The 26,014-nt window shown below is 43.5% G+C and overlaps 1 protein-coding gene across 1 annotated transcript in view; it reads left to right on the top strand.

Annotated features, from left to right (window-relative positions):
* Positions 1–13,489: 13,489 nt before the first annotated feature.
* ITPKB (inositol-trisphosphate 3-kinase B) overlaps positions 13,490–26,014 on the top strand; it is a 111,564-nt gene continuing 99,039 nt past the window's right edge. The window contains exons 1-2 of the mRNA XM_063124136.1: positions 13,490–13,783; positions 19,634–21,552. Coding sequence (XP_062980206.1) covers positions 19,843–21,552 — 1,710 coding nt within the window. The 5' untranslated portion in view covers positions 13,490–13,783; positions 19,634–19,842. The remainder of the gene's footprint in view (positions 13,784–19,633; positions 21,553–26,014) is intronic.

Genomic DNA, 26,014 nt, shown 5'->3' with positions numbered 1-26,014 from the left:
AATTTCTCTCCTCTTATCTCTTTGTGCTTTCTCTTACCTGCTGCTCAACCTCCTCAAAACCTATAAATATAAAACATCTCCAAATATTCCTTTTCTTAAATGGTAGTTTCTAAATTCTGCTTCTATATATAACTTTATGGCATTTCTGGGCTTCTACCTTTCTTTCACAGCATGAGTATACCAAAAGTTTTGCTGGCAAGCTTTTCCTGTTCTAGAAGTTGAGAGAACACAACTATGTTACGTCCCAGACATGGTTGCAATTTAACTACACTATTTCACAGAGTTAGGTGTCTGCTCAGATAAGAAGAAGCTCCAGGCTTCTGAGATACAGATCAAATGGTCCTTACAAAAAGACTCAGAAAGACCCCCTCGGCCTGACACAGTTAATAGAAATAAAAGAATAAGGTTTAAAGAATAAAAGAATAAGGCGGGAGATGTAAACCTCGAGGCAACAATGGATGAAGGCCAAGGCAACGCAGTACAGAGAACAGCTCCAATAGTGCCCCAAAATAGTGTCTGCAACAAGGTAGGAACAAAGCCAGACTATAAAACACATGGTCTTCGATGTCTATATACTAATGCCCAGAGCATGGGAAACAAACAGAATGAACTTGAACTCTTATTACATGAAGGCAAATACGACTTGATAGGTATAACTGAAACTTGGTGGGATGACTCCCATGACTGGAATATAGCAATTGAAGGATATAACTTGTTCAAAAAGAACAGAAGAAATAGAAAGGGAGGTGGAGTTGCACTATATGTTAAAAATACCTATCCCTGCACAGAAATACAGGCGGATCAGACTGGGAGCCCCATCGAGAGCATCTGGATTAAAATAAATGGGGCAAGGAATAAAAAGAACATGATAATCAGAGTCTACTACTGACCACCCAATCAAGGAGAAGACGAGGATGAAACTTTTGAGAAACAAATTGCCAGTGTTTCAAGGAAGTGTGATGTAGTAGTGATGGGGGACTTCAATTACCCTGATATCTGTTGGGAGACCAATACTGCCAAAAGTGGCCCTTCCAAGAAATTCCTGACATGTGTGGGTGATAACTTTCTCCTACAGAAAGTGGAGGAAGGAACTAGAGGATCGGCAATCCTTGACTTGATATTGACCAATAGGGATGACTTAGTGGATAAAGTGGCAGTTACGGGAACTCTGGGGGACCACGTCATACTTGAATTCTTGATTATGAAGGAGACAAAAGTTGAGTGTAGCCATACACGTACTCTGGATTTTAGGAAAGCTGATTTTAATAAACTCAGAACTATGATAAGTAAGGTCCCGTGGCAAATGAGCCTAATGAGAAAAGGAGTGCAGGATGGGTGGGAGTATTTAAAAAAGGAAATTTTAAAGGCACAGTTACAAACAATTCCAACAAGGAGAAAAGATAGAAGACAACAGAGGAAACCAATGTGGCTCCACAAAAAGCTTAGAGATGACCTGAAAACAAAAAGGGATACATATAGGAAGTGGAAGGAAGGCCAGGCTACAAAAGAAGAGTATAGACAAGTGGCGCAGAAGTGCCGAAATGGCGTAAGGAAGGCTAAAGCTGTGAATGAGCTGAGATTAGCGAGGGATCCTAAAAGAAATAAAAAGGCTTTCTTCAGATATGTGAGTAGTAAAAGACAGAGGAAAGAAATGGTGGTTCAACTGCTTAATGAGGATCGCAAATTGATAACAGATGACAAAGAAAAGGCTGATCTGCTCAATTCCTACTTTGCCTCAGTCTTCTCCCAAAAGCGGGTCTATGACCCTCCTGGAAAAAGTGCAGCAGAAGTTGAGGGGGCAGGATTACAGTTTGAGATTGATAAACAAATAGTCAAAGAACACCTAATTTCCTTGAATGAGTTCAAATCTCCAGGGCCCGATGAACTGCATCCTAGAGTAATGAAGGAGCTAGCGGAAGAACTCTCAGAACCTTTGTCTATTATCTTTGCAAAATCATGGAAGACGGGTGAGGTGCCAGACGACTGGAGGAGGGCTAACGTTGTTCCTATCTTCAAAAAGGGCAAAAAGGAGGAACCTGGGAACTACAGACCAGTCAGTCTGACATCCATCCCTGGGAAAATTCTGGAGCAGATTATAAAGAAGTCAATCTGTGAACACCTTGAAATCAATGCGGTGATCACTAAAAGCCAACATGGATTTGTCAAGAACAAGTCCTGTCAGACAAATTTGATCTCATTTTTTGATAAGGTAACCTCCCTTGTGGACCGTGGGAACGCTGTGGACGTCATATATCTTGACTTCAGCAAAGCTTTTGACAAAGTACCACATGACATTCTGATTAACAAACTAGCTAAAAGTGGGGTAGATGGAACAACTATTAGGTGGATTCACAATTGGCTACAGAATCGGACTCAAAGAGTACTTATCAATGGAACCTTCTCAAACTGGGGAGAGGCAACGAGTGGGGTGCCGCAGGGCTCAGTCCTGGGCCCAGTGCTCGTCAACATTTTTAGTAATGATTTGGATGAGGAGGTGCAGGGAACGCTGATCAAATTTGCAGATGACACAAAATTGGGTGGGATAGCTAAGACCCTGGAAGACAGAAACAAACTTCAAAGTGATAGGCTGGAGTGCTGGGCTGAAAACAACAGAATGAAATTTAATAGGGATAAATGCCAAGTTCTACATTTAAGAAATAGAAACCAAAGGCACAGTTACAAGATGGGGGATACTTGGCTCAGCAATACTACAAACGAGAAGGATCTTGGAATTGTTGTAGATTGCAAGCTGAATATGAGCCAACAGTGCGATATGGCTGCAAGAAAGGCAAATGCTATTTTGGGCTGCATTAATAGAAGTATAGCTTCCAAATCACGTGAGGTACTGGTTCCTCTGTATTCGGCCCTGGTTAGGCCTCATCTAGAGTATTGCGTCCAGTTCTGGGCTCCACAATTCAAGAAGGACGCAGACAAGCTGCTGCGTGTTCAGAGGAGGGCAACCAGGATGATCAGGGGTCTGGAAACAAAGCCCTATGAAGAGAGACTGAAAGAACTGGGCATGTTTAGTCTGGAGAAGAGAAGATTGAGGGGAGACATGATAGCACTCTTCAAATACTTAAAAGGTTGTCACACAGAGGAGGGCCAGGATCTCTTCTCGATCATCCCAGAGTGCAGGACACGGAATAACGGGCTCAAGTTAAAGGAAGCCAGATTCCAGCTGGACATCAGGAAAAACTTCCTGGCTGTTAGAGCAGTGCGACAATGGATCAGTTACCTAGGGAGGTTGTGGGCTCTCCCACACTAGAGGCCTTCAAGAAGCAGCTGGACAAGCATCTGTCAGAGATGCTTTAGGGTGGATTCCTGCATTGAGCAGGGGGTTGGACTCGATGGCCTTGTAGGCCCCTTCCAACTCTGCTATTCTATGATTCTATGATTCCAAATTATTTTCCTCTACAGATTTAAATAGGCTGCAATCCTAACCACATTTATGAAGGAGTAAGCCCCATTGGACAAAGTGGGATTTACTTTGGAGCAAACAGACAGGATTGTGCTGTTAATTTCCCAAATATGCAGACTAATTCTGAACTGCTTCTCAGAGTAGCCCTCCATTTCAAAATGCTTTCTCTGGACAAATTCTCTGGAGGTTAAAAGCATTTGTGGAGTTCTGAAACAAGATCATAGCTTCAGGGAATGGACTGTTGCTCTGATATGCTTTGCATATGCTTTGCATGCAAAAGGTCACAGGCACAACCCCTGGCACCTCGAGTTAAAAGCATCCGGTAGCAGAGGATGTGAAAACCTAATCATTGGAGAGCCAGCGTGGTAAAATGGTTAGAGTGTTGGACTGAGACTCTGGAATTCTGAGTTTTGGTCTCCACTCAGCCATGAAGTTCACTGAGTGACTCTGCGCCAGTCACTGACTCTCAGCCTAACCTACCTCACAGGGTTGTTATGAAGAAAAACCGGAGAGGAGGAGAATTATGTAAGCTACTTGGGTTCCTTGCAAAAAGAAAAGAAAAGAAAAAAGAAGGCTATAAAATAGAAAAAAAAAGAAATTTCCCTTAGACCTTGGAAATAAAAGTGGAGTAGATAAAATTGGATTAGATGGACAAATAATCTGACTTGTTATATGACAACTTCCTGTGTTGTTATGAGTCCAGCAAGAACCCCTGTATTTCCTGAAAGGAGCACACACCCCTACTTCATATAGATGTTAAACAACATTGGGGACAAGATGGTGCCCTGCAGAACCCCATAGCTCAATTGCCAAGGGGGAAGGGATAATCACCCAGTGTTACTCTCTGGAATCAGTTCCCATACGTAGGACCGAACCACTCTAGCACCATGCCTCTGACGCCCATCCCACAGAGTCAATCCAGCAGGATACCATGGTTGATGGTATCAAATACCGATGAGTGATCGAGCAGAATTAACAGAGTTGCCCTCCCCCTGACCCTCTCTTGATAAAGGTCATCCATCAGGGCAACCAAGACTGATTCAGTCCCATAACCAGGTCAAAACCCAGATTGGAATGGGTCTAGATAATCAGTATCCTTCAAGAGTGCCTGCAGTTGCTCTGCCACAACCTCCTCAAGTACCTTCTCTAGAAAGCCACCCCAGTTGCCAGTAATAAAATGCATTATTTTTAAAATAAAAATTGGGAGGAGCCAGTTGTCTCAGTAGGCACCAAGGAATGTATCTGATGACATTACCTACCTCTGTTCTAACAACTCATTCTCCAATCAGGACCTTCTCTGAAAAAATGTCATCACCATTTTAAAAACTTGCCAGGACCTGCCCCATCAATTCCTGACTCTTTTGTGATGGTTCCATCGCTGCAACTGACAGCAGTTCATGCAAGTAACTTGAATTTAGCATCGAGGCTGTCCAGCATTATGTAAGGCCCTGGAAGTTGCATTACATCCTGTCTGATTTAATTCTTCAACCTAGAACTACATGTTCGTTCAGTGTGAAGAATTTGTTTCGTTTTCAAAACTTCTCTCCAACTAAGCATCTGTTTCTGGACATTCCTAATATATATCATAGTTCTGTATCTTAGATTTCAAAATCTGCTATCTGTTGCAGCTTGATTAATACCCCAGGCGTAAATGCACACAGGGTCAGGTTGTCTCTTTTTCCATTCAACTGTCAGCACAGTGAACTGGGGGATGACTCTTATTTAACGGCATCATCTTATTCAGACACTAAAAGTGCAGTGTTTGTACTCATGAGAATTCTTGAACTGAACTCTAAATCACCTCTTACTGGTTCTCCTGTCACACGTAGGAGTAAAGTTTATCTCCTATATGCCTCACCTCTGCATCCTTTCCAAAATATCCACTATGACCATCTCTAACCGGGGTTTGATACGGTGCTCACATTGGGATGCCAATGTGTTTCACAAAAAAAAAACCAGATCTGTTGCCAGCCTAGGCAGTTCTAGCTCAATCCCCAACTCAATATTTCCCTACCAAATTCTCTTTCATTGAAACACAGCATGACAGCCCAGTTTTAGTCAAAAGCAGGCAGAAGTTTATTTATTGATTAATTCATTAATATTTATTTATTTAATACAGTACTAATAATATCAGCATGCTCACATTAAACAATTCACTAACCAGTTTGTGTTAAGAGATCTAACACTGATACTTCATCCACATCAAACTTGCAGAAAAGAAGGGATAGAGCCCCCAACAAAGCAGTTATTATTATTATTATTATTTATGTATATATCACCATCAATGTACATGGTGCTGTACAGATAACACAGTAAATAGCAAGACCCTGCCGCATAGGCTTACAATCTAATAAGTTGTAGTAAACAATAAAGAGGGAAGGAGAATGCAAACAGGCACAGGGAAGTGTAAACAGGCACCGGGTAGGGTGAAGCTAACAGTATAGAGTCAGAACAAACTCAATATTTGAAGGCTATAGGGAAAAGAAAAGTTTTTAGCTGAGTTTTAAAAGCAGTGATTGAGTTTGTAGTTCTCAAGTGTTCTGGAAGAGCGTTCCAGGCGTAAGGGGCAGCAGAAGAAAAAGGACGAAGCCGAGTAAGGGAAGTGGAGGTCCTTGGGCAGGCGAGAAGCATGGCATCAGAGGAGCGGAGAGCCCGAGCGGGGCGATAGTGTGAGATGAGAGAGGAGAGATAGGCAGGAGCTAGACCGTGAAGAGCTTTGAAGGTCAACAGGAGAAGTTTATATTGGATTCTGGAGTGAATTGGAAGCCAATGAAGAGATTTCAGAAGTGGAGTGACATGGTCAGAGCGGCGGACCAGGAAGATGATCTTAGCGGCAGAGTGGTGGACAGAGACCAGCGGACTGATGTGAGACGAAGGAAGGCCAGAGAGAAGAAGGTTGCAGTAGTCCAGCCGAGAGATAACCAGTGCGTGAACAAGAGTCTTGGCAGAAGAGACAGACAAAAATGGTCGAATCCTGGCAATATTATATAGGAAGAAACGACAGGATTTAGCTACTGCCTCGATGTGAGGAGTAAAGGAGAGCGAGGAGTCAAATATAAAGCCAAGACTACGAGCTTCCTTGACCGGAGTAAGCGTGACATCGTTGACAGTAAGAGAGAATGAGAGGTGAGGAGAAGAAAAGAAAACCTCCTCTCACCAGGGTCCCATGTCCTGAGCCAAGAAAGTAGACCTTCATCCCCACAGCATTTCCCCTCCTGGGTCTCTAGTGCGGAACGAGTGTGAGCATGTACTTGTTCAGCTGTGAACTAACCAACAATCTTACTTTTCTCTGTTCTTTAGCACCCATGCATTTTGCATACATATGGATGAATGACTGTGCTTGTGTTCAGGAGTGAGTTTAACTTCCAGGCGGTTTCCCTCTCTCCAGCATTTCATAAAGAGGCGCTGAACTTTCTCCAAAGACTTAATCACACAAAATTATTGCTTGACAGTTAAGGGCTGGTCCTTTGCTGTGCAAACCGCAGCGTGCGCAGCAGTCATTTCAGATCACAGGCCCACTGGCTTTTGTAAATATGTTACATGGCAATACAAAGTTCCATACACAGCTCTTAAATAAACCCTTGGCCAGCAACCTCATTTAAGGCCATTTTAATTGCTCTATTGCCTTAGCTGTTCAAGATTAATAATAACCCAGATGTATCCATTCATTAACATCTGTTGCACACTTTCAAAGTCATGATTTTCTTTTAAATAATGGAAAGCTTGAGATATTGTTTCTTTCACATTGTTAAATTCTTATAATACATAAGGCACATGGCTTTGCAATATACGTACATAGACTTTGTGGTTTGGATTCTTCAGTATATAGATTTTCCACCTTCCCCTTTTGTATCTAAAATTACAAAGTGGTTCCTCCCGAAGCCCACAATACCTCCCTGTTTTTCTTACGCATAAGCCATTCAGCAGCACAGAGTGGAAACTTTTACAGCATTTCCTGTGATTTCCTGCTCATCTTATCCCTAAAAAGGTGCTGTGGATTATCTCAACAGTGTTACAAAACATACATCTATTATGGGTTACAAAAGGAGAGAGAGAGAGAGAGAGAGAGAGAGAGAGAGAACAGTGCCAAGAATAAGGGAGAAGAAAGAAAATGACCTTCTATGACATATAACATACTTATAAACACAATGAAACTCCCTTTTCCTGCCATAATGCAGGAAAGCAAATGCAAAGCTGGTCTAATTATGGTTATGCTACTACAGGCAATTGGTAGCATAGCCATAAATTGCCCAGAGAGCTTCAGCTATGGGGCAGTATATAAATGTAATAAAATAATAAATAAATAAATAAATAAATAAATAAATAAATAGAATAATGCCTTAGCTAGACCTAAGGTTTATACCGGGATCATCCTGGGGTCATCCCTGCCTGCTCCCGGGATCCCGTGTGTGTCATCTACATGAACAGGGATGACCCCGGGACGATCCCAGGATAAACCTCAGGTCTAGCTAAGGCCTAAGTGTGCTCAGTTAACAAAATAAACCTTTCCATCCATTCTTAATAGTGAATTTGATCACTTGTTGCTTTTCCTCTATATTAATACACGTTGGTAGGAGAGATATATAATATCCCACCCTATATTATTGAGACCCAAGGGTGGCACTCAGATAAAAGCAAGCAGTATAAAAGAATAAATAATGTGCACAGCTAAAAACATATTAAGCTATTATCAAGCTAAAACCAGTAGGAAGTTTTAAAGCAATTAAAGCAATTAAAACTATGTGCAGCTTTAGCCCGCAAAGGCTTTGATAAAAAACCCACATTTTAACTTGGTGCCGAAACAAAGACAGCATCGGCACCAGTTGGGCCTCCAAGGGGAGGTATTCCACAACCAGGGTGCCACAACAGAGAAACATAAGAAGAGCCCTGCTGGATCAAATCAAAGGCCTATCGAGCCCAGCCTGGTTTCCCACAGTGGCCAACCAGATGCCCGGGAGAAGCCCACAAGCACAACATGAACACAATGTTCCTGAGCAACTGGTGTTCAGAGGCACACTGCCCTGTTACTACAGATAATAACTACTCTAACATCTCATGATTTTAAAGACATTACTTGGAAGAAAGTCCCATTGATTTCACTTGCAACTTTGAGGCATGGTGCTGGGGCTATAGCTCAGTGATAGATCACATCTGTTGCATGCAGAAAGTCCAGTTTCAGTCCCTGCCATCTCTAGATAGGGCTAGGAAAGAAACCCTGGAGAGGCACTGCCAGTCAGGGTTGACAATACTGGGCTAGATGGATCAATGGTCTGACTCAGTAAAAAGCAACTTCCTAGATTCCGATGACTCTTCTTGATACCGTTATATCATTCTTTTTGCTCTTTGTAAGGAAGGAAACTGTAATGCTGAGTTGTAAGCTATGGCATAGCTATGTACAACCCACGTTCATAAATGCATGATCAAGCACTTGAAGTTTTTAATAGTGCAATTCTGTGCGTGTTTATTTAAAAGGAAGTCCTCTCCTACTAAGGTTTGCAGGTTAAGTGTATGCTTAAAATATTGTAGGTGTACACCTATTAAACGTAGGGCACAATCCAGCTGAATGTAAACAAGCATAAGTCTCAAACATTTCAATGGAAAGGATAAAGGCCTCAACTTAAACCACTCTTACTGAAGTACTTAGCATTAGTTGGATCATACCCATGATGTGTGAAGCATACCAGAATTTTAGCAAAGTCAAAGCAGACAAATCCTGGTTAAGCAAAAATTAAAACACTGTACCCTTTAAGGAAATAGTTATTTGCATATATGTGGTGCTTATATTACCAAGCATTGCCATCTTTCTTAATGAGGTGGGAATCACCACAGATCATTGACGCGCATACACATTTAGGCTGCAACCTTATACATACTTATCTTGCAGCATCCCATTGAACTCAATGGGATTTACTTTTGAGGAGACGTGTATAGGCTTGTGCTGTGATTGGCTAATGGGTTATGACTGAGGTTAAACCACCCAAAAAAAGTTCCACAACAACAAAATCCTCAGTTCGAATAGCTTAAAGCAAGAACATAAGAACAGCCCTGCTGGATCAGACTAAGGGTCCATCTAGTCCAGCACTTTGTTCACACAGTTGCCAACCAGCTACTGACCAGGGTCCTACAAGTAGGGTACAGTGCAACAGCACCCTCCTACCCATGTTCCCCAGCAACTAGTGCATACAGGCCCACTGCCTCTGATACTGGAGGCAGCACCTAGGCATCAGGCCTAGTAGCCATTGATAGCCCTCTCCTTCAGGAATTTATCCAATCCCCCTCTAAAGCCATCCAAATTGGTGGCCAGCACCACAAGCAACCCTAACCGTAACTAGAGACAAAACAGAAGCCCCTGCCACGTAATTACTAACTGTATAAAAAAAGGTGGAAACTATTGTGTCTTTATGTTTCCTATCAATTACCTGCAGCTGGTGAGCAGGTTTTAGGGTGGTCAGTGTCCTACAGAGGACAGTCTGTAATTTGAAGGTCTCTCCAGTCCAAGTTTGGCTCAAGATTAAGAACCATAACAAGGGAAAGCAGGGACCTTGAAGTTGCCCATCAACAGTTAGCACCTAGACAAGCAGTCTGAGCGGGCACTGTGTGAATAGAATGCTGGATTAGATAGTCATAGAATAGTAGAGTTGGAAGGGGCCTACAAGGCCATTGAGTCCAACCCCCTGCTCCATGCAGGAATCCACCTTAAAGCATACCTGACAGATGGCTGTCCAGCTGCCTCTTGAAGGCCTCTGGTGTGGGAGAGCCCACTACCATGGCTCTTTTTATGTTCTTATGTAGGTAATTCAGACACAGTTATGCCCCCAACTGTGGAGAAATGTATTGTATTTCTATTTCAATTAGTCATTATTTCTAAATCTGAATGTGTATATATATAATTATCATATGCACATTTAATGCAAATCAACATCCTTTTTTGGGGGGGTTGCCTCTATTTTGGCAATGTGCAAGTGGCCACCCTAGCAGCAAATCCTTTGGGCCAACCCTGAGCCTCACACTTATGTCAAAGCTGCCTTCTTTGTCAATGAGCAAGAGATTACCGTGGGTGTGAACCTAGAGTGTGTTGGCAATGCAGAAGATTTGATGTGCTGCATGAATGCATTTGGTTCCACAAGTACTGACATTTAAAACACATCACACTTGCTCAGTGTACGCAAAAATGCTTTGACGGCAGTCCAGTAACCATTAAAATAAACAAAGCACTAATTAAAATAGCTTTTTGGGGTGCTATATATAGTATACTTGACCCAGCCATTAAGTGCAAGCCTAACAAGAAGGTCTCAGAGTTCTTCTGCAAAATGCTCTTGCAGAGACTTTGGCAAGCAAGTCCCATGGGTGTGGGGCAGCTGCTGAACAGGCGGCTTTGGATGTTACAAATAAGCAGTGACAGAGCAAGTGTGAGTGATTTGTACTTCCTGTTTTCATGTTTCCAGTGTAATGTTCTGTCTTAGGTTATGCAGGACCTGTGCTGTTAAGGGCTCTTTAGATCAAAGGGCACTCACACAAAAGGAGGAGGAAGCAAACATGGAGACAAAGGGACAGGATATAATTAAGAAACCCACCATTTTTTATTATTGCAATTTTATTATTTTTAAAATCACATCCTTCCTCCAAGGAGCTTAAGGTGTACAAAATTCTTTTCTCCTTGTTATCCTCACAACAATCTTGTGAGGTAGGTTAGGCTGAGAGATAGGCAAGGACACAAACTACAAGATCGAGAGGGGATTTGAACCTGGTTCTCCCAGGTCGTTCCATGACAATGAAACCCAGCCTTCCACAAACTTGTGCCCTCCAGATGTGTCTGACTGCAATTCCCATCATTCCAGGATGATGGGAGTAGCAGTCCAACACATCTGGAGAGCACCAGGTTGCAGAATGCTGATCTAAGCACTACCACTCATACTGGTTCTTCCAATATAAACGTAAAATGCATGAGAAATCTCAGCCCCACTTCTTTGCCCAATAAGCTTATTCTGTAACCAGCTCTTCACCAATCTCGCACCTTGTTTTTCCCCTCTACTCTGCAGTACCTACACTGACCTTACAGAAGCACAAGAAACCTGATCTTCTACTGCCCTACAGTTTTGACCAATTCCATTATCATCATGGAATAGTTTCTCAGAATTCTAAGATTTGATGCATTGGTGTCACACCAAAGGTAGACTGGCAACACAATTCTACTCATGTATTTAGAAGTTCGTCCCACTGAGCTTACTCCCAGGTATGTAGATAGATTAGATTAGCATGGATTAGCAGTTTAAGAGGAATCAGGAGGATGCTGATTTCTTATTTATTTATTAAATGTATAAATCTCACCCTTTGCCTACCAGACACCTGAATCAATGCACAATAAAATTTCATTAAAAACACAAGGAGGAAAAAAAGGGGAGGGGGAATCAACAATAAAATTTGAAAGTGGCATTAAAAGTAGTCAAACATTATATAGCATTAAAAACACGATGGAACAGAATGGTCTTCACTGACCATCTAAAGTCAAATAAGGAAGGAATCAACTCCTGAGGAAGTTCCATAATCAGGGTGTTGCTACCAAAAGACCCTGTCTTAAGTACCCACCAACCTTGCCTCTCTGGGCAGAGGACCTCTGATGATAATTGTAAATTACGGGCAGGTTCATATGGAAGAGTTGATTCTTCAGACATCCTGGACACAAACTGTTTAGGGCTTTATAAGTTGCAACCAGCACTGAATTGTGTCTGGAAACATACTGGAAGTCAGTGTCATTGTTCTAAGACCATGTAATGTGGTCTACAAAGTACTCCCCTGACAAAGTCTAGCTGCCGCCTTTTTCACTAGCTGTAGTTTCCGAACACCTTTCTAGGACAGCGTCACGTACAGATTGTTTCAATCATCTAAAATGAGAGGTGATTAGGGCACGAATCGCTGTGCCCTGATCTTCTTTTTCCCAAGGGGACATCAGGCAAAGCTGGCTAAAGGCATTCCTGGCTACTGCTTCCAGCTGACCTGTGATACCAAAGCACCTTCAAGCTGCACAGCAGGTCTTTCAGAGACAGTGCTACCCCATACAGAACCCAAGTGTGCAGCCCTCTGGATGTTATTAATCTGAAACGCCTATCGGCCCTAGCCAGCATAGCCAATGGTGAGGCATGATGGGAATTGCAGTCCAACAACACTTGTAGAGTTACTGGGCCCCAAGTTATGATTGCAGTCTGCTTTGAATTTCCAGTTTTTATTTCAGTTATAATTTTCAAATGAAAAGTGCTTTTCCTTCAAGTCACCATAAGGGTCCAGTTGTCAGGGAACATGCATTCCTCACCCACCCAATCCACGCCCCCATACCACCTATGCATAATCATACACTGTGTATAAACATATTTGGAATAAACTTGACTGGTCTTTTTTGTGAACCGCCCAGAGAGCTTCGGCTATTGGGCAGTATAAAAATGTAATAAATAAATAAATAAATACCAGAAGAACCTTGACACATTCCTAAAGGACCATTTCCCCTTTTAAAATGAGTAAAGGCACGGCTGCACCACCCTCTGCAAAATTAAAATGAGACTGAAAAGGGAAACTGAGGATCCCTTTTAAAAAAAATAATGAAATGAAATTGCTGTTCCTGCACGAATCCTACTTACATGGGCCACCTTTCTTTCACCCGCTCTGCGAGTGGCTTTTGGATGGAGACAGTGGTTGCAAAGAAGCAATAACTTCAGCTTGGGATCCTGCTTGTTCTGTGAAAAGCAACTAGTGTTTAAAAGGGTTTTTAAATAGCTGCAGCGGGCGAGTTATACATAGTAAGAGTGAGCGAAGGGTGGAAAAATGGATGGTGTATCTTTAACCCACATAAGCTGGAGCAGATTTTGTTCTGAGTTGGTTAACAATGGAAACTTTTTTTTTCAGTGTTTCCCTCCATCGGTCCTGCCAAGCAAGAGAGAGAGAGAGAGAGAGAGAGAGAGAGAAAAGCAAAGCAAAGAAACTTGTTCCGCTGAGTTCAACCCCAGACAGGCTCACAACTTCCTTCCTGCTTTCCGACCCCCTCCCCTCCCTACTCGCTCTCTCCCGCACATTCAACAAACATTCAAGAAACAGCCAATGGCACAAGGGTGGCGCTGGAAAAGACGAGCAATGAACACAGCGGCAGATCGGTTCACAAAATAAAGTTCCCGATTCAGCCGAGCGAGTCGTCTCCCTTGCTCTTTTACCCATCAGACTCCGAAGGGGGCTCGATCGTGAGTTAACGGACGCCCCCGAAAACCTTGATCTCGATGAGGAAATAATATTTGGAGCTTTTGGAGGGCTGCGCGCGTTGATGCCCAGCGCTTTTTCCGAGGGGATGTGAACTGGGAAGGTGCACCGGTCTCAGCTGCACAGGTAAGGCCAAACCCTCCGGTTTTCGTGCTGTGCTTCCCCCCCATTCTCCCTCCCCGACTTGCAACGGGGGGGGGGTGTCGCTCTTTCCGGAGACTCCATGAGAGCCGACTGAGGCTGGGGCCATCAGCGGCGGGTTAGAAACTGCACACAAGTTTCACAACGCGCATTTCTCAAGATTCTGCCAAACTCCACTCCGTTGTTAAACTGTGTGCTTTTTTTCCCTTTTGCTTTTGGGCGTCTCTCTTTCGTCCAGAGTTCTCAAGAGCACGATTCATTTGGCAGGGGGGGACTCCGACAAGCTGCCTTTTTCGGACAAGATCCGGCGGCGGCTGGAGTTTTTTAAAACACGCATCTACACACACCATCACCATCACACCACGCGTAGATTTTCCAGAAAATGTATTTGGGAGATTTTAGGTAGGCAGAGAGGCAGTTCAGCTAGTGGAGTTTGAGAGATCTGCCAAGGGAAGGAGTGGTGTTGATGTCCCGCAGAGAACCTCTCCTCTGTTAGTGTTTTCGCAGAAATTGCCATTTGCTCTGTAGCGTGAGGCTAAAGACACCCATCACCGGGTTTAGGTTGTACATAAACACACATGGCCGCATCCAGCATGTTTACAAAATATCGAAGGATGGGCATCACCTCCTTCTCCCCTTCCACATTTGGACGCGCTCAAAAGTTTCCACAAAATGACCTGTAATTTTAATCTCAGATACTGAGATCCAGAGGCACCGACTCAGTATGCAACAGTTGACTCCTCCGACTGGTAGATACTACCCACAAGAAAAGCACCTCCTACTTGGCTAGGTGCACTAGAAGTATTTGGATGCAGCACTGCCATGTATAAAAATAGTATGTATTAGAATTCTAGGAAATAAAGTTTGTGTAAAAATATAGATAGGGCATTACAATAAGGCTCCATCCGGTTCAATAAATCTGGAAAGCTTTTGTTGTTCTTAATGCAGAGTATCAGACGGTTCCATGTGCATGAATCTGTAATTGCAAATATGCGCATACTCTATAATTTAAAAAGATAGACCCCAATCGTTCAGAGAAGTAACAGGTGGTAAGAGTGGGACACACACATACAGGTACAAAGCATACCAAGAAATAACAGGCAACACAAACAGAGACTTGATCTAAAGGGATGCAGAGTCCTTTACAAACCTATATAAGTATGCATGAGGACATAAGCCTGCAATCCTATACCCACTTACCTGGGAGTGAACCCCATTAAATTCAATGGGATTTATGTTTTAATAGACATGTATAGGATTGTTCTGTTATTAAAGCAAATAATCACACTCACAAAACAATACAGCTGATGACTAGAAGTAGTATATAGTTTTTAGTGTCCATTCCCAGATTGCTTCTGGCTAAATAGTGGACTCTGACAGGTAACTTTTAGAAATCATGGTAGGATTGATTCCGGATAGCTGATTCCGTAATTATAAAGTGTCAAAACAAATTACAGTGTAAATATCATAAACATAATTGCAAATTCCAGAGGGATAGCCACTGTAGTCTGTTGTAGCAAAATCAACAGAGTATTATGCTACCTTAAAGACATAGATTTATTGTAGCCTCCCCCCAATATCTGCTATTAATATTTTATTAAAAACAACAACTATGATGATCCAGTCCATGGATCTTCCACATCATGTCTACCTGGTCCTCAGAAGGTGGGTATATATACTGTAATATACACTAACTATCACATTCGGTGCATCTGATGAAATGGGCACTGATCTCTGAAATATTGTGTCACTTTGATGATCTTCAAGGTGCCATAAGGTTCTCTGTTGATAACTTAGATAGTTGCCTTTGTATGTATTTATACGGACGAGAAGCCTATAATGCAGTAGTGGGCAACTTGTGGCCCTCCATATGCTTTGGCCTACACCTCCCATCATTTCTCACCATTGGCTGTGCTGTCTAAGGTTGATGGGAAGTAGGCCCAAACTGGTGGGGGGGGGGCACAAGTTGCCCACCCCTACTGTAATGTAACACCACTTATGGTGTATTGGACTCTTTTTACCAGATAACCACTGGTGTTACAGTCACAAAGTGTATTAGAATCCCCACCCCTGTGTGTGTGCACCAAATGATGAGATAATTTCCAGCTGTTTATTCTTCTTCAGTGTGCCTGATTTTGAGCACAAAAGGAAGTGCACTAAGGGATAACTATTCCATTTTAGTTGATCTTGAAAAGGCATTAAATATATATAGGTGCACACAGTGACAATGCCCTATACTAGTATTGTATGCACTTATTGGCTATATAGTACTCATTATAATATTCCCTTTCTCCTCATTTTATATTGGACAAGAGGCATTTGGCCAAGTGACTCTAATATAAGAGGAAGTAACTGCAAATTATGTGGCCCTGTCCTATGTATATTTCAGAAGTAAATCCCACTAAATCCAATGGGGTTCACTCTCAGCTAAGCACGTAAATTTGCAGCCTTAGATAGCTGCCCCCATATATGAAATAACTCTACGTATGTTCCAGCCAATTCCAGCAAAACCATTAGGCAAAGCTATATAGCAACTAAAAATGTGCACAGACAAGTTCAATGTACAGTAGCATAATTTTGCAAAATCTAATGTTTGTGACATATTAGAGCTTGTAAGCAAGCAAATACAAAAAATGCCACAGATATTGTTTTATGCAGCAAGCAGCTGCACAAAATGGGCAGATAAATACACTGAGCTAGCTACAATGTGAAGGATTGCATACAGCAAAAGTCTTTAGCATTCCACTTAGCAGAGAAAGTAAGAGGTGCCCAATTAAATTGGGGCAGAGCATACCACAAAGACGCATGTCAGGCATAAAGGTCATAAACTCTCCCACACTCATGTGAAGAGGTAACAATTCAAGTCACAAACACTACAACACATACACACACACACACACACACACACACACAAACATACACACACACAAATATGTATGTAGTACTAATAATATATGTATATATACTCTGGTAAAGGAGGAAATAACTGCATATTGTGCAGCCCAAACTGATGTTCAGAGCTAAATCCCATTAAATTCAATGGGGCTTAATCTCACAAAAGTACACAAGATTTCAGTCTTCAACAGCTGGTCCAAACATGAAGTAACTCTAGCTTTCAACAAGCTGCCCAACAGCTCACAAATTCAAAGAGTAGCAAATCATTAGGTCAGGGATGGACAACCTGAGGCTTTCCAGATATTCTTGTACAAAACTCCCATCAGCTCCAGCCAGCATGGCCAATGGTCGAGAATGATAGGGGCTGAAGCACAATAACATTTGGAGGGCCGTAGGTTGCCCACCCCTGCATTAGACTATATAGAAACTAAAAATGTGCACAGCTACAGTGTAAGGAGGTAAGGCAAGTGGCTACCAGGAGGAGGGCCTTCTCTTCTGTGGAATGAGCTCCCTAAGGAGGTTCGCCTGCCATCTACACTATATTCTTTTAGATGCCAGGTAAAGACCTTTTTATTCTTTCAGAATTTTAACAGTCTATTAATTAATTTTAACTTCGCTGTTTTAAATTTGTATTTTAAATTTGTATTCCTGCACTGCTGCTGATTTTATCCTAGTTGTGTTTTTATATTGTATTTTATATCATGGTTTTATGCTATTGTTTTATACTTTGAATGGTTTTAAGTTTTGTGAACCGCCCAGAGAGCTTCGGCTAATGGGCGGTATAGAAATGCAATAAATAAATAAATTAGCATCATGTAAAACAAAGTAGCAGCATAAAGTAGTAGGAACCCCCCCCACACACACACACACAAGAAACATAACCTGGTGGTGGTGGTGATGTCTGCAGCTCTGCTTCCCTCAGCCGCACCATGCTTTTTGTTTTTATAGCTCCAATTTGTGCTTTATGTGGCCTCTTGCATAATTCATTTCATTTATTACATTTTTATACAGTCCAATAGCTGAAGCTCTTTGGGCGGTTTACAAAGATCAGAACCTTAAAGATACATTATACAAAGTATAAAAACCATTAACATGCACACATAGCCAAGCAAATGTAAACAATAAACTATAAGAAAAAGCCAGGATCTGATTAAAAACTCCTTCATATGCTGTTAAATGCCTGAGAGAAGAGGGCGGTTTTAATCTGGCACTGAAAAGTTAACAACATTGGCACCAGGCAGGCCTCATTGGGGAGATCATTCCATAATTAGCCCCATTGGATTGGCAAGACTCATGGCATAGAATCATAGAATAGCGGAGTTGGAAGGGGCCTACAAGGCCATCGAGTCCAACCTCCTGCTCAATGTAGGAATCCACCTTAAAGCATCCCTGACAGATGGTTGTCCAGCTGCTTCTTGAATGCCTCTAGTGTGGGAGAGCCCACAACCTCCCAAGAGTCTCTTCCTACAGCCTCTCATTCTTTTTGCCTTACAGAAAAGTTCTTCCTTTTCATCGTTTTTGGTTTTCCTCTGCCCAGGAAGGAAGCTTAGCTTTAGGTTACCTCACTTCCTTCAGGCTTATGGGAACATTGCCAGCCTTAGGTTCCTTCCCCCCTCCTACAATTTCCTTCAGACCACTCTCCAGAGTTTTATGGTGGTCCATAGTAACCTTCAGGCTCTCATTCTCCTCAACCTTAACATACAACCGCCTCCCATGGCTTAGTCACTCCCTAGCAGTGCTTTATTTCTAATGAAAAATTCTAGTCCTTAAGACTATATGGAGGTTATGCCTTCTCCCCTGCTATCCATTCCCATGAGTAGGGAAGGCTGCTGTCCTTGGTTACTGACAGGCTTCTTATCATTCCTCCATATTTTCTAAGACTGAAGTATACTACTAAAACAATTTGGGGGCAAAGTCTACACGGCCAACTCAAGCCTCCCCCCTCACAGCTTCTCTACATCTTATTCATCCTGCCTCATTCTCTTGAGCCTTTTGGGAAATAAAAGGAGCTGGACTCCATCCTGTTTGGAACTCACATCTCAATATGTTTGAGAGGATGCTTTTGTTAGTCCTTAAAATGTAGGGAAAGTTTCTCTAGAAAGCTCTTTTCTTCATTAGTCACATTAGAGAGAGCCATTGTGGTGTAGTGGCTAAGGTATTGGACTGGAAATCGGGAGATCCGGGTTCTCCCGATGGCCATGGAAACCCACTGGGTGACTTTGGGCCAGTCACAGACTCTCAGCCCAACCTACCTCACAGGGTTGTTGTTGTGAGGATAACATGGAGGGGAGGAGGATTATGTATGCTGCCTCGGGTTCCTTGGAGGAAATAAATAGATAAATAAATAAATAAAATCCGAGGATTGAAACCCAGCATGAAAAAAATGGAACCAGGGGTCTAAAATGAATTAGGGCACCATAATATGCACCTTTGGACAGAAAAAAGCCCTACAACTCCCAGCATTTCCCAGCCAGCCATGCATGTAATGTCTAAACTACTCTAAGCCTTTTCTGTCAAAACATGCATAGGATTGCGCCTTTAGGTTAGTATGGTCTCCGGATTTAACGTAACTTCAATGTATATTGGAATCTATACATCCATATATACAGTGGGCTCAATAGTTTGCCATCCATTGTTTTTTGAGCTAGATTAGTAGGATAAAGAGTGTGATAGCTCAGTGATAACTGTGGAATGAAATTTAAGCTCTGCTTGCCGGGATGAGGGGATTTAAATATCCTTCCTAGCGAAGAGAAAGGGCTGAGCGCTGGCAAGCCGAGTCCTTCTGGCGACGCCTCTCTCCACTCCCAAAGCTCGGCCCTAGAGCTGGAGCCTTGCCGCTATTGGCCGAGCTCTGCCGTTCGCAGCCAATGAGCACAGTCTGCTTGAGGCCTTTCGGTTTTCCCGCGCTGACAGTCCCCTCTCTCTTGTCTTTCTCCTCAGTTGTTTATGGAGCCGCGGGCCGGGGATAGCTCGCCGCCTCTGCGCGTCTGCGGCTCCCTGGGCAATGCTGCAGCTGCCGTTTCCGCCGCCGCCGGCCCTGAGAGGACGTGGTGGGCTCCTCGGCAGAGGCTGACCTGGGCGAACAAGCAGGAGGAGAAAGCGACAGCAGCAGCAACGGAGCCTCTCCCCCGGCGGCCGGACCCTTTACTATGGCCGTGTCCTGCTATGCGCTCAACAGCCTAGTGATAATGAAGAGCGGCGAGGAAGAGGAGAAAAGCGGCGGCGGCGGCGGCGGCGGCTACAGGAGCAAGACGCCGCCTGTGACGCGCAGGCAGGTGCTGGTCCGGGGAAGCGAAAGGCACAGCAGCTACTGCCCGCTGCCCGGGCGCAGCGGTGGCGGCTCCAGCAGCGCCGCCACAGCTTTCCTCTTCCCTTCTGGAGAGCAGCCGCAGGCAGGGGAGGAGGCGCTCGCTCGCGGGACTCCTCGACGGCTCAGCAGCCCGAGCTGGGCGAGCCCCCCCAGCCGCTCCCCGTCGCCCGGCTCGGCGCGCATCCTCCAGCGCGAGTTGCAGAACGTGCAAGTGACCCAGAAAGTGGGGCTCTTCGAGGCGCACATCCAGGCGCAGAGCTCGGGCGCCGCTGCCGCGCCCGCCCCCTTCCCCCTGAAGAGCCCCCGTCTGGCCAGGAGGAGATCGCCTTCCCCCAACCCATCTCGGGCCGCGCAGGTGTTTGGAGACACCGCCACGAAGGGGTCGAGGCAGCAGCAGGAGGTGGCGGCGACGGTCAAGAAGCCCGAGAGCCCGTTGTCCCGGCTAGAAAGCATGGTGAAGGCGTCGGAGCAGGAGGGAGAGAGAAGCGCCGGGACCTGGCTGCCCTACGTGGCGGAAAAGAGAGAGACGGGCAACGGCCCCTCGGCGGCGCAGAGTGCGATGGAGATGGGAAACGGGTTATCCAAGGCACGAAGCCGAGCGGAGACGGGACTGGACAGCGGGGTCTCTAGAGCGCCGGGCTCGAAAGAGGCGGAGAGCCGGAGCCAATCGCCCCAGGCTTGGGGCTCGAATGAGACGGGCAAAGGGGATGAGACGTTGCCGAAGGCGCACAATTCAGACGAGATGGAGAAGGCGAATGGGATTTCCAGGGCTCAGGAGTCAGGGAAGGCGGGGAGGAGACTGGGATCTAGCGTGGGGCAGGACTTGGAGAACAGAAGTGGCCCTCTCGAAGGAAAGGACTCCAGAGAGCTGGAGAGTGCCAGGAGGTGCCAGGGCACTCAGGCGTCAGGGGCGGGGGGCAGCGGTGAAGGCGATGCCGGCCAGGTGAGCGGATCCTCCAAGGATCAAGGCTGCTTAGAAGCCATGCAGGGGAGGAGCAGCTTTCACAGAGGGCAGGGCTCAGACGCCATAGAGAAGCCCCTTGGAGAGCCGCTCCCGCCAGGAGACCCGCCTTGTGTTGCCAGGACTGACGGCAAGGGCAGCAGCAGCTGCTTGTTAGCTTTGACGTGCTCCGTGAAGAAGACGCTGCCGACGCCGCTGTCAGCCCCAGAGCTTTGCTCTGAGCTTATGGCTGAAGCCAACGGAACTGGGCTGCAAGGGCAGCATCCTGGAGAGCAGCTGCTTCCATCGGGGACCTCCATAGAAGTACAAGAGCAACAACAGGGGAAGCCCCTACTGGAAGGGGAGAGCTGCTGTGGAGGTGGCGGCATCCCTGCCGTCATAGTGACTGACCTGGATGCTCAGGAGGAGGAAGAGGCAGGAGGAACCCCTCGAAAGAACATGTCAGTCAGGAAGCTATCCTCTTCCTCTGCTTCTTCAACCGGCTTCTCCTCATCCTGGGAAGAGTCTGAGGAGGACATCTCCAGCGATCCCGAGCGATCCTTGGACCAGAGTCCAGCCTTCCTGCAGACCCTGGATAAACCAAGAGTGGTAAGTTCCGAGCAAACTGGGTCTTCAACAATAATAGCAGGGCACCCACAGTTTTGTTAATAGCTTGCCAAAGCGTCCACAGACAATTGGCATCTCCTTGCTTCCCCATCACATTTGGGGGGTGAGAATCCTCTTAAAGGATTAACAGAAAGTTGTGTGTTAACAAAAAGTTGTTCACTCTCTTTTTGGTCTGTTTCTATGGTACTGCTTATTAGCAGCTAACCTTTATAGCTGTAATCCCTTAACGTCTCCTGTGCTTGGCTACATAGATATATACAGAGATAGATCTAGCTATCTTTACGGTATCTGGTATCCCCTGTCAGGAGAATTTGTGTGATCATGTTGTGCACATGGAGTTTGGTGGCTGGGAGGATCCAAAACATGTTCAAACAAAAGCAATGGAGAACAGGGTGGAAACATAACCTCGGAACATCTGACTTTGAGGGTGAATCTAGAGGTGGCCATGGGATGGATTCTGTTGTTGTTCATCGCTTTTCACCGTGCTATGATTTCTTGCCCAAAGCATGGATTGAGTTAAATAAAAGTGATTTACACTGCAATCCTATGCACGTATGCTTGGGAATTATGCTAACTAGAATGATAATAATAAAAACAGTTTGATCATGCAGTATACATGCAGTGCAAAATTATATCTATTTAGAGATAAGAGACACATTTCTCACATACAAGGATATCGAGCAAGATCTTTTACTTGAAGTCTAAGGCTGCAATTCTATACACACTTATTTTGAAGCAAGTCCTATTGAAATAAGTGGCACTTAAGTGGCAAATATGTATAGAAATCAGCCACAAGAGTCCAGAATATACCATAATCAAGCATAGTAGTTAATGAACAAAAGAGTGTTTATCAGTGAGATATAAACTAAATATTTATGGCATTTGTTTAGTAATATTCACAATATGAGAGCTGAACACATTGCAGAGCTCAGGAAGATGGGATGGTTAATTAGCTGTACATGACAACCCTTTTGGAATCTGTGGATGATCCTGGTGATAGACATGATGGTATCTCCTGGATCTTCATGTCATTATGACTTGATCAAAGATGGGTCCAGTAGAAAGTCAACAATAATAATTACAATACTTGAGATTGTGTTATTTATCATACTTAACATCAGAAAATATACCTTTTTCCAGCATTCCATTTTTAATGTGGAAAAGTAGCCTTGAACTAAATCTGTTTGATAGATGGTCATAATTAAGTTTTAAGAGATAAGAGATCTTAACATGTTTATATAAAAAGGCAACTATAATTATAATTATTTAAAAAAAATTAAAGGTCAGACTTAGTTTCGTTTTTTTTTGTTTTTTTAAAAATCACCATTGGTTTTAATCTACCCTGTACACACAGCACCCTTAGTTCATTTTGAAAGAGCTAGGTTCAGTTGATTCCCGCTACACTGCATCAGTTGTTGGTTACAAATACTGTGTGTGTGTGTGCTCACACATGAATAGGGTGTGCTGTTCAGTTTGTATCTGCCCTGATGGTTTTTGTGGACCTGTGATTCCAACAGGTGTTCAGTTGCCTACAGTCTGAGTTCCACAAGGATTTCCAATTTAAGATGAGGGCAGAAAGTCATCTCACAGCCAGAGAAATAGTTGTGTGAATTACAAGGGATTCCTTAGAGAAGGGCTTCAGCTGTTAACACTTGTCCCAGATGAATAGGGAAAAATATTCTTATTTGTCATCTTTAGAAAGAAAAAGAAAAAAACCTGTCTGTTCTCCTTCATTACTGTGACCCCTTCAGCTGTTACCAATTAGGAATGCTTCATGGTTTTATTCTCAATTAAAAATTCAATGCAAGTGGCAGACATTCTCTCTGACTTAGCTATGACTTCTGTGCAAACAGCTATGAGTTAACTCATAACATGAAAATCATGTGACTATAAGAGAAGTTTCATATAGACTTTAAAAAAGTATCTATAGGGGAAAAAAAGTATCTATAGGGAAGAAAATAATGGTTTCATACATAACCCTAACTGGACTTAATGTCAAATGAGTCTGGTACTGAAATGCATCATCAGCATGATTAACCAATATATATTGTTGATATGAGGATTATATCATTTTAGCTAACATAGCCTTTAACTATATTAAATAGTACTGGTCTTATTCTTTTTATACATGCATCATAAGAGCAGTTCGTTCATAATTCCTTATTAAAGTTTCAAGATTATGTTCTGAGATTTTCCTGTAACTGGGGTTTGCTCTGTTAACATTTAGTCTGGGTCAGTGCCTATTTTTTCTGGCCATGGCCATATATTTTGGACATATTGCTTTGTGAGGGAGTTGTAAGGCCCCAATACCCCTGGATCCTATTATGAAAATGTAACTCAAAAGGATCCGCCCTGAGATACACTGCTGGACTTTTAATTTTAGCATAGCTGTTTAGGAAGGTGAGGTGAGTCAGTGCTTGCTCTTTCCATTAGTTTTTGCTTTTAAAAAAAATGTGTTGCCAGCTGTGGGTTTTCTACAATTCTTTTAAGAGCTGTTACAATGGACAACATAGTCATACATGTAGAAAGTAGACAAAACATTCCTTCAATGAGAGGCAATTAGGAACATAGAAAGCTGCCTTATACTGAGTCAGACCACTGAGTCTATCCCAGTATTGTCAACACTGACTGGCAATGGCTCGCCAAGGTTTCAGGCAGGATTTCTTTCCTCACCCTACCAGGAGGAGCCAGGGATCGAACCTGGATCCTTCTGCCCCTAAAGCAGGTGCTAAATTATACTGAGCTATGGCTCCTCCCCATTACATGATTGAGAAGTTGTATTTGTTAGGCTGATTGTTTGCCTGCCTTGAAGATCATTATTATTATTATTATTATTATTATTATTATTATTATTATTTATATAGCACCATCAATGTACATGGTGCTGTACAGAGTAAAACAGTAAATAGCAAGACCCTGCCGCATAGGCTTACATTCTAATAAAATCATAATAAAACAATAAGGAGGGGAAGAGAATGCAAACAGGCACAGGGTAGGGTAAACAGGCACTGGGTAGGGTAAAACTAACAGTATAAAGTCAGAACAAAATCAAGTTTTAAAAGCTTTAGGAAAAAGATAAGTTTTTAGCTGAGCTTTAAAAGCTGCGGTTGAACTTGTAGTTCTCAAATGTTCTGGAAGAGCGTTCCAGGCATAAGGGGCAGCAGAAGAAAATGGACGAAGCCGAGCAAGGGAAGTAGAGACCCTTGGGCAGGCGAGAAACATGGCATCAGAGGAGCGAAGAGCACGAGCGGGACAATAGTGTGAGATGAGAGAGGAGAGATAGGAAGGAGCTAGACAGTGAAAAGCTTTGTAGGTCAACAGGAGAAGTTTATATTGGATTCTGAAGTGAATTGGAAGCCAATGAAGAGATTTCAGAAGTGGAGTAACATGGTCAGAGCGGCGAGCCAAGAAGATGATCTTAGCAGCAGAGTGGTGAACAGAAACCAACGGACTGATGTGAGAAGAAGGAAGGCCAGTGAGAAGAATGTTGCAGTAGTCCAACCGAGAAGATCAACACATTTATTGTGGCAGAAGATTTTATGGGGTAGAGCCCACCTTCTTGGATGCCTGGAATCGATTCCAGCTCTGGCCAGATATATTTGTTAGTTTTTAAGGTGCTACAGAACAATTAGTTTTTGTTGCAACAGTTTAACCCTACAGTAATTCACTTTTTAGCTTGGTTCCTATTGTTGGCAAAACTGTCTAATAAGTACTTAAGATGACATTCTAATAAAATAAAGGTGTTTTACACCTTCAGGTTATAACTATTAATTGCAGTCAAATGAACGAACTGAAGTATGAGTACATCCTATTTGAGAATTAGCTAAATATAGGAGAGATTACCTTGTACTCTCCTTTGATCTTGTCTAGTGTTGGGATGATTTCAGCAAGGCATGGTGTGTGGGAATTTTGGACTATAATGGAGTCATCATGGAGGTTGGCTCTCTTTCTTTTGCAGATTTAAATCAGTTTCTCAGCCAGATTGTGTGCAAATGGCTGATTATCTAATTTCATTTTCTTCTGATAAATGACAAAGACTGGCTGCCTACATTTGAATAGGCAACATTTCACTAATATTTTTAATTGATGTTAGAGGATAGGATCTCCAGTCCTTGCTTCTGGACAATGCACAAAAATAGGGAAGATTATTCTAGCGCAAGGATGGGAATGTGTGGTTCTCCAGATGTTGGTGGACTGTAGCTTCCATAAGTCCTAGCCAGCCTAGCCAACAGTGAGGGATGCTGGGAGTTGCAACATCTGGAGAGCCACATTTTCCCCATCCCTAATCAAGCACTTTGACAGTCTGTAGGGAGTGGCACTGGCATTATGATGCATAGATTAGACAGAGAGACTGAGGGCAAGGAGAGAGGGTCCCAGGTTTGCTCTAGGAAGGAAGCTGGTTTACCAGATTCCTTTGCTCAAGGAGAGGGGTTACTTTTGGAAT

Source organism: Elgaria multicarinata, chromosome 4 (assembly GCF_023053635.1).
Source record: "Elgaria multicarinata webbii isolate HBS135686 ecotype San Diego chromosome 4, rElgMul1.1.pri, whole genome shotgun sequence".
Taxonomy (NCBI): domain Eukaryota; kingdom Metazoa; phylum Chordata; class Lepidosauria; order Squamata; family Anguidae; genus Elgaria; species Elgaria multicarinata.
The sequence above is the reverse complement of the archived record's forward strand: the minus strand, read 5'-3'. Positions and strand labels throughout refer to the sequence as shown.